Source organism: Meleagris gallopavo, chromosome 28, assembly GCF_905368555.1.
Source record: "Meleagris gallopavo chromosome 28, MGAL_WU_HG_1.1, whole genome shotgun sequence".
In the NCBI taxonomy this organism is placed as follows: Eukaryota; Metazoa; Chordata; class Aves; order Galliformes; family Phasianidae; genus Meleagris; species Meleagris gallopavo.
Window position 1 is genome coordinate 1716756 of NC_139431.1, and position 9068 is coordinate 1725823.

At 56.7% G+C, this 9068-nt stretch overlaps 1 protein-coding gene across 1 annotated transcript; it reads right to left on the reverse strand.

Moving 5' to 3' along the window:
- Nucleotides 1-335: 335 nt before the first annotated feature.
- Nucleotides 336-7088, reverse strand: REN (renin). Its single transcript, XM_085210232.1, has 9 exons — nucleotides 5066-7088; nucleotides 4440-4593; nucleotides 4198-4321; nucleotides 3921-4039; nucleotides 3587-3783; nucleotides 2821-2943; nucleotides 2182-2326; nucleotides 2004-2102; nucleotides 336-1695 (listed from the first exon to the last, which is right to left on the reverse strand). Exons 1-9 carry the CDS (start codon nucleotides 5164-5166, stop codon nucleotides 1534-1536), a joined length of 1224 nt encoding a protein of 407 aa, XP_085066358.1. The 5' UTR covers nucleotides 5167-7088; the 3' UTR covers nucleotides 336-1533.
- Nucleotides 7089-9068: the final 1980 nt, after the last annotated feature.

Consider the following 9068-nt stretch of genomic DNA (forward strand, 5'->3'; position numbering starts at 1 on the left):
CCTAATTGCTCGCCTGTAACGATCACAAGTGTTAATACGGGGCAGTTGCGGGTTAGCAGTGCCTTGCAGCCAGCTCTGCACAGCAGGCACCAGGAAATGGCCCTGGCACAGGCTATTAGAGGTGCTAATGGGCAGGCTGAAGGGCCAGCGGCAGCCCGAACGTTTTTCTCTCCTGCTGCTCCGAGCGACCGCGCTGAAAAGGAGCAGAACCAGACCCAAAGATTCATCCTGTCTCGGATGGGCCCCACAGCTTTCAAGCATCTCCCTATGGCTGTAAGGCTGTGGCTCCAGAGCTGACCCGTGTAGACCCTCCCCCCTCCCCGCGGCTGCCTCTCCCCATTCCCTGGGTTTCCTGTGCTGCAGAGCAGCTGAACGCTGGGACAGTGCTCAGGAAGCAGCGGGTGAGAGCGGGTGGGGAGGGGGGTCACTTCCATCTGCCCCCCCCCCAGAGAGCCATCCTCACCGCTCTCCCTGCCTCACAGCGCTGCAGAAGGGGATGGAAAGCAGCGAGGAGCACCCAGGGTGCCTTTCCCATCCCAGGGATGTGCAGCTTGATGCTAAGAGGTTTAAATACTCAAGCTTGGCTACATGCTGCCCAACACCCTGCCAAGGGCAAAAACTGGCAGCTTGGCCACTGCTCAGAGCCTGGGCCCTGCAGGAAAGGAGGCTGGCAAGGCTGCAGCCTGGCTGGCAGCATCCCATACTGTGCTGGAAGGAGAATTGCTCCCAACCATCACTCTGGGAAATCAGCAGCCATTGCTGGTGTCAGGCTGAGGAGGAGAAGCTCCTGCAGCACAGTGCTCATTACAGGTGTGTTCCCAGGGCTCAGCTGTGCTCACAACCAGGGGGAGATGAGAGCATTGCCAGCTGCTTGGCTTTGGGAAGGGCTCAGATTTGCAGCTGGTTCTCAGCTCTCTGACACAACAGGGAAGAGCAGCCTGCAGTGCTGCCTGCTTAAAGCACGGTGGTGGATCCCAGCAGAGAACATTTCTTCCCCAGTTCCCGTAAGGGAACTTTTCCTCATTTCTCCCTCCTCGCAGAATGCTCAGCTTCCTGCTGCTCTGGGGTTGTTTAATGTTAAATTACAGAGAGGGGCAGGGTTAACACCAGCTGAAAGAACCATCGCTGTAAGCAGCCTAACGATACCAATTAATTTGCCTCCCATCTAAGAACAACAAGAACAGCAACCGAACATCACTCCGCAGCCTCTGCAACCTGCAAAGCTCCTCTGCCTCAGCCAGCAGCAAAGCACATCACCCTGCAAAGCCCCCGGAGGTGCAGCTCCAGCTCCAGGATCCTGCTTTGATTTCTCAGTGCGATGCTCCCAGGCTCCGCTCTCCCCCCATGGCAGCGGAGGCTCTCGGGAAGCAGAGCGGGGGTTTTGGAGTGGGAGAACACGAGGATTTGCAGTTGCTTCAGTGCAGAGAGGAGGTGGCTGTGCTTTAAGGAAGCGCTGCTCCCGTTTGCGCGTCGAATCGCTCTCTCCCCAGCGATGCTCCCTGCTTCCCAGCTGCCTCCCAGCCCCCCCGGCGGTCAGCGGGCGGTGGCGAAGCCGATGCGGTTGTTGCGACGGTCGAATTTGGTGTAGTAGTGCCCGATGAAACTGGCACCCAGGATCCAGAGGGGTCCAGCCGGGGGTGGGACGTCCAGCCCTGAGAGAGCCACCACGCAGATGTCCTCCCCGTACTGGGTTTGCTGCAGAGAGGAGCAGACTCTACGGTAGAGGTGGCAGGAAGGAGATTTCCAGTGCACTCCCTGTGCTTGGCTTTGATTTCCCTTCTACCACAAAGGGATAGCCCTGCCTGGCTCTGCTGGCTCCATATATCCCCCAACCCAAGGAAGCAGCAGTGGGCTGTTCTGCCTCACCTGGACATCTCTGCTGCACATGAGAGTGTGGAGAAACAGTGAGCAGCATCGCTCTGTGACTGCCTGCAGGGATGCTCCAGGAGAAGTGCATCCCCACCAGCGTCCCATCCCTGCCCTCACACAGGGACACAGCTTACCCTGAGGACGTAGGCTGAGCCACTGAGCGTGTACGCCTTCCCACCCAGGTGGAAGGAGATGTTGGGCAGCTGGGGGACCTTCTCACAGTCAACCACGTACTGCAGGAGGAGGAGGAGGCAGCACTGAGCCCGGGGATGGGCTGGGGGGAGCGTGGGGATGCAGCTGGGCTTTGCTCACCTCTCCTTCAGTCATTTCTGCTGCTCCAATGGCTTTCATCAGCACGGACACAGGGCCGGCCGGGCCAGTGATGTAGGATGCTCCGGTGTCAATGGCCACTGAGCAGCCCTCCTTGCAGAACAAGATTTCAGCCCCTACAGACACCCTGGGACAGAGGGGAATCCTGAGCTCTCGTGATGTTCACAGCTCAGAAGAAGCAGCTGGGCAGAGCACATGCTGATCCCAGTGCCTCCAGCACACAAACCCTCTAGGATCACTCCCTTCAAGTTCCTCAGATGTGAAAGCAAGGCTTCATCGTGTATCTTTTGTTGGTCTTGGTGGTGGTATTTTATTTTATTTTATTTTTTTTAAGCTAAACAAAGCAGAATTGTTTCAGCATCTCACGCTGCTCAGGCTGACGGGGGTTAAATTCTTCCACCGCAGCTTCCAAGTGAAATCAGCCCACAGTGCCTCCCCCTCTGCATTCCCCAGCACTGTGAGATGAGCTGAACATCATTGTGCAGCTCTGTGCTGGAGGAACTGACCCCACTCCCTCTCCCTCCTAGAGTACAAAGCATCCCACTGCCCGCAGCCCCATTCTCCCAAGCCCACCTTTATGTACCCAGGGCAGTATTTGGACGATGTGCCCCACATCCTCACCCCTTCATGCTGATCTGCCAGTACCCGTTCCTGCTGATGCTCAGGTAGTGGAAGTCCCCAGTGTAGTAGGCTGGGTCGGTGCCCCCCAGGATGATTTCCCCACCGGGTTTCAGAGGAGCATTCCTAGGGTGCAAAGCATAGGGGGGGTGACCTCCTTCACTTGGGGTTCCTGGAGGCAGGGAGCATGCAGTGCTGTCAGCCTAGTGAGCAGTGGCAAAGCAGGAAAAATCCTGGTTTAGTGAAGGGGATGTGAGACCACAGGGGTGAGGATTGGGGCAGGTAGGTGCTGAGGACAGGTAAGGGCAGAACCCAGGGCTGGAGCTCATAGGAGCCAGCACTGGGGTCTGTGATGCTGTCAGTGGGTGCTGCCTCCAGAGAGCTCATGCTTTTCATCTTCTTACTTTGAAGCTCTGCAAAGAAAGAAATGTTCTGTGAGCGTGTGGTCTGTGGGTGGCTGCATCCCAGAGTGCCAAGGGCACTGAAGCAGCAATCTGACCAGGCTGCAATGGCAGCTAGCATCCTTGGGACTCATTCATTATTAAAGAATCCATCTTTAGATGGGATGAAGAGCTACAGTCTCTACTTAGACGTGCATCTGCCTCCTGTGCTGCCTCATTCCAGCCCATCTCCTGCAGGCAACTTCCACCCAGCCTGGGTCCCACAGCCCCAGCCAAAGCTTCTTCACAGTCCCAAGCTGCGTCCCCAGCACACTGAGGCTGAAATGCCCAGCCCTGCAAAGCAACCCCCTCCCCATCTCGAGACCCACCGGCTGTAGTAGACAGAGAACACGTCCTCCTTGAGGATCTGCTGGGAGATGATCCGGTCGAAGACGGGGGTGATGCCATCGATGGCCTGACTGGGGTAGCCCATGCCCAGGACCCCATCAAACCTGGCAAAGATGAAGGGGAATGCAGGCAGCACCGTGGCCTCAGCAAAGACCTGGATGATGGGGATGTCCGATACCTGGGAAAGGCACAAGGGTCTCCGCATGGAGGTGGTGGGGGGGTAAAACCCAGCAGAGCTCCCATACTCTTGGGTAAATAGTTGTGCTCATAAGGGGAGCGGAGCCAACTGCTCCAAAATTCAGGCTGTGCCCTCACCATGACCACATCCTGGCTGAGGAAGCCTTTGACACTGCCCGTCCCGTAGCGGATGGCAAAGCCTGTACCATTGGCTATGTATGTCCGTGACTTGGAGGAGTCATAGCGGCTGTGGGAAACTGGGGAGAGGCAGGCAGGCATCAGAAACAGCAAGGGAGGGGGCAGCAGGTCCAGCTAGAGCTCCGAGCATCCCTTGAGATGAAGGGATTTTGCCCACATCCACTGGAAAACCGAAGGGTGAGGATGGAGAGTGTCCCCTCCCACCCCCAGCACTCACTGCAGGCGCTGTAGAGTGGGGAGCACTTGCAGGACGGCACCCACAGGTTGGCAGAGCCCGTGTCAAAGACCACCTTGAAGGTCTGCGGGGGGGTGCCGATGCTGATCTCACCGTAGTACTGCGTCTGGAAGAAGCACAGCGCCAGCAGAATGACTCGGGGTGGGTCCTCCTGCGGCTGATAGAACCCGCGAGGTCGGGAGGATGGGGGGCAACAAACATTCCGTGAGTGTGGAGGGGCTCACATCCAGGTAGTTGGTGAGGAGGGTGGGAGCCGTTCCGTTTTGGGGGCCGCCCGCCCCGCCGCGCCTTTGCCGCAACTCGGGAAACACGTCGGACACCTTCACGCCCATCTCCTGCAGCGTCTGCCGGATGGAAGGCATCCTCCGCAGAGCGATCCTGCGGGCAGAGGAGGGGGCTGTGGACACCCCCAGGAGACCACATCTCCCTGCCCTGGAAGATCCGAGCTCTAGGTGGCAGCAGCTGCCCGCCGGGTCCCGGCCCCGCAGAGGGATGCGCGGATACGGGGACACCGTGCTGTAGGGGTACCCTGCACACACCGGGGGGTTCATGATGTGCTGAGGCTCAGCTCGTTGGTTTTGCAAGTGGAAGGCGTCGTGCTGGAGGTTGGAATGGAGGGAGAGGTGCTGCTGTGCCATGCAGTGCCATGCAGTGCTCAGAGGGAGAGGGGAAGAGAAGCAAGGAGGGTGAGGAGCACTTAGTGCCAGAGAGAGGAGGAGGATGAGGGAAGGTGTTTCTCAGCAGCCTGGAGGAGCAGAGAAGAGAGCTCTGTGGTCCTCAACACCAAAAAACAAGCAAACAAGGAGATGGCAAAACCCAGCACATCGTGCTCCTTTAGCAACAACTCTACCTCTGCAAAGCCAGGGCTGGTGAGTGGAAGAAGCCAGCACTCCATGCAATGGCCACGATGAGCAGACACTGCTGCAGCCTCCTTCTGCCTCCTGCCAGCATCTCGTGCTCCCAGCGAGGCCTCCTCCTTCACCAGAGACTTCTCCACATCCCAAAGGAGAGGATGATTTATAGGCTGGCTTTCTGCCTCCCGTGGGTTTCTCCTCCCAGTTGGCTGAGGGAGTGTTGGGCTGCCCACAATGGAGGGCAGCATGACTGTAGGTGGGCACAGCCAGTTATCAGGGCTAGCAAGGGCAGCTGTGGATAGCTGGGAGCTGATAACCTCCATCCTCTGCAGTTGATAGCATTGCTGTGTCAGCCCTGAGCACCAACAGCACACTGCACGCAGGGCATGGGCCAAATGCCTGCTGCCATCAGGGAGGAGAGATGGACAGTGGTGGGGACACATGGGGTGGTGGCTCAGGTCTGGTCCAGCTACGCTGCTAAGGAGCAGAGAGAGAGGGGAATAGAGGAATGGGGATTTCTTATAGGATTGAGGGTGGAAATGGCAACCACAACTCCTTGGCCATAAACCTACCAAATGCTGCTGCCCTCATGGGGGCTGCTCTGAGCACCGGGGAAAGTCTCCCCCTCATTTTCTCACCCCAGTGAGGGGAGCAGAGACTTGTGCACAGAACAGCTGAACTCATTGCAGTTGTATGAGCAGCTACAGCCTGGCCAGGCACAATGTGATCACTGCAGACTGTGCAGGAGCACAGCTCGTGGTGCCCAAGCAGCACAGGGTGGGGACGCACAGGAGATGCAGACAGTAAAGAACTGCTCAAGAACTGCAAAGCAAAGGACTCCTTCACACAAGTTGTGCTGCTGGCTCCCAGCTCTTGTTGCTGCAGTTCCCCGCTCAGCCCTGGTGCATGGGGAATGGCTGCTGGATTGAGCCCCGTGGCTCCAAGCCCAGCACTTGACCTCAGGACCCAGGGAACCTCGGTGGGAAATGACTGCAGCAGCAATAAAAATGTTCTCAGAAGAAACCTGATGACACACTTGCCCCTTCCTTGAAGCCCTCAGCTACACAAACACACTGGTGTGCTCCTGTTGCTGCCAGGATTTGCTCAGGGCACTGCTGGCACCCTCGCCTGGGGACACAGAAGCTGGGGGGCACAAAGAGGGTCTCCCCCCACCACCTCACCTCCAAACCTGGGGCTTCACAGCCTCCTCCACCCCAAACTCCTTGGGGCTTTGGGTCGCAGCATTTGGAGCCAAGGGAGGGCTGAACCCAGCGGGCACCTCATCTGCCATCACCCCATTTCTCCCAGCCTTGACGTCTTTTCCCATGCCAGGCCCCGGGGCTGCGTCACCAGGGGCAGCCTTGTGGGGTCAGGAGGCAGCAGCCCGGCCCCTGGCAAGGAGCCACCAGGCATAAATCCCCTTTCCGGGCATCCTGAGTGCTCATAAGTCCCCAGAGGAGGGACTTTGGGGTACAGCGTCACTTCTAAAGGGGACACATCAGCCAGAAGAAGGTGAATACAGGGCATGGGGCTCCGAGGTTTCCATCTCTGCTGTAACCAGGAGGAGCACATCCACAGGACCCCAAGGATGCTCCTCAGTGCATGGAACCTCCCTCCATGCAAGGAAAAACCTCACGAGGCATTTTCCACCACCAGTAGGATAAGCAGCTGGTGCACGGGAGCAGTGAGAGAAAGAACCTGGCACAGGGCTTCAGCTAACCAGCAAAGGGTGCATTTGTGCACAGAGCTGCAGGGAAAGGAGCACTGCTTAACTTACTGGAGGGCAGCACAGGGGGAACAGCCCCAGGGACATCAGCTGCTTTGAGACTTACTGATGTTATCCCTCACCCCCTGGGGGAGCAGAGCGTCAGGGGTCATGCTGAGCTCTTCCCATGCAGCCTTACAGCACAAAGGAGCTTTGCTCCCCACATCAACCCAACCCGATATTGCAGGCTCAGGATGGGAGGACGTCAGGCAGAGCTGAAATTCCCCCCATTAGATTCACTTGCTGCTGTGATGGACACCAGCTGCAGGATGGTGCTCCATACAGTTCCTCATCCTACAGAGATGGAAATTAAACATATCAGGAAATAAAAGGGGAGCACTCCTCAATGGCTTCCTGCCTGCTTTCAAGGAACCAAATCACTAAGCTAAAAGTAAAGGAAAATGCTTTCCAAAGGGAAACAAAAGCATCCCTGCAAGGAATGGCTGAAAAGCTCGAGCACAAAAGCAGCTTTTGGGAAGGACTGTGGAGGGTCTGGGTTGCACCAGCACTGAGGGAACTGGGCCATTCACTTCAGCAGCATCAGGGCTTCATCTGAAATGATTTCTTAACAGCAGCACTGCTGCAGAACACATTGAGATAGCATCCTACTGAACTGGAGGGAAAAACACAGAAAAGTTTTTCGTGAACATCCCAAAGGTGCAGCTTGGCCATAAGAAGTTGCTTTATAACCCAAATGAGGCTTTTTACCTGCAATTAGACACAGCATCACAGCCACACACCGGGGATGCTGTGGGTCCCACTCACCTGCAGTGGCCAAGCCCAGCTGTGCCCACCAAGCAGCTGTCCAGCTCCAATCCTCGGTGCTTTGCCACTAAGGCTGGACTTAAAGCAGGACCAGCCCCACTTCTACCATCCTCCAAGACACCAGGAAACCACACAGGAAGCTTCAAGGGGAGAAGAGCTAGCAACCTGCGCTCACACTACAGACATCCCCTCGAGACAACAGCATCCCATAAGCACAGCCCCACACGCAACAGAAGAACCCCAACCTCAGGGGGCTGCCATGCTTTATTCCTGCTGGAGAGCTCTGAGACCCCAGATGTGGCAGAGGAGACACCACTCCACATCAGCTGAGCTGTTCCCAAATCTGCTCTCACCTGCTGCAGACCCTGCCAGCGCCTCCAATACTCTCAGGCCATGCTCCAATAAGGAGGGAACATGTTTAACTCAAACTCATTAATTAATTCCTGCCATTTAAGAAAGGTATCTGCGCAGGGACCAGCTTTGATGTGATTGCCCTGGTTTAATTAAACTCATTGCTTGCACCCGGCTTCCCAAGTGCTCATGGAATCCCAGCTTGTATCCACTGAGCTCATTCCTCTGACTGCAGAGCTGTGGGTTACCCAACCTGCTCTCTCCTGGAGAGAGGCTGTTCTGCACCTCAGCAGAGCAGTTCCTGTCCCCCGCCCACAGAGCTGGCCCCACACCAGCCCCACAGTGCTGCCATCAGTACGTCCAGCCCTGCTCCCAGCTGGGTGCATCCCATGGGAAATGGGGCTGTGGGAAATGTGAGTGCTCAGATAGCAGCCCCGTGTCCATGTGCTGCCCTACAAGTGCTTCAGCTCCCCCCCCTCCCACCCCAATATCTCAATTAATTCATAACCTTGGATGTCATTTGCTGTTTCGTGGTGACTGGATTTCAAAGGGGTAATTTACTCTCCTCCAATCAGGTCATGAAGTGTTGTTGTGGTTTAATGGGTGTTTTCCTAACCTCTCCTGTCCTCTGCCTCTGCTCCCTGGGCTCTGCTTGCCACAGCCCATGGTCCTGCTGGGTGCGTGGGAAGGCAGCTGCAGCCACTGGGGTTGTCCCTGTGTCACCTCCAGCCATGGCCATGGGAAGGTTTCCGTGTCACCTCCAGCCATGGCCATGGGAAGGTCTCTGTGTCACCTCCAGCCATGGCCATGGGAAGGTTTCTGTGTCACCTCCAGCCATGGCCATGGGAAGGTCTTTGTGTCACCTCCAGCCATGACCATGGGAAGGTCTCTGTGTCACCTCCAGCCATGGCCATGGGAAGGTCTCTGTGTCACCTCCAGCCATGGCCATGGGAAGGTCTTCGTGTCACCTCCAGCCATGGCCACGATGCTTCTTAGTGGCACTAAAAGTAGGCTCCAAGCCCCAGAAGAAGATCACAGCCTCAGTATAGTCTCAGACACACTTTTTTAAATTAAATCCAGCTCTCATGAGGGAAAGACAACAACAACAACACCACCAA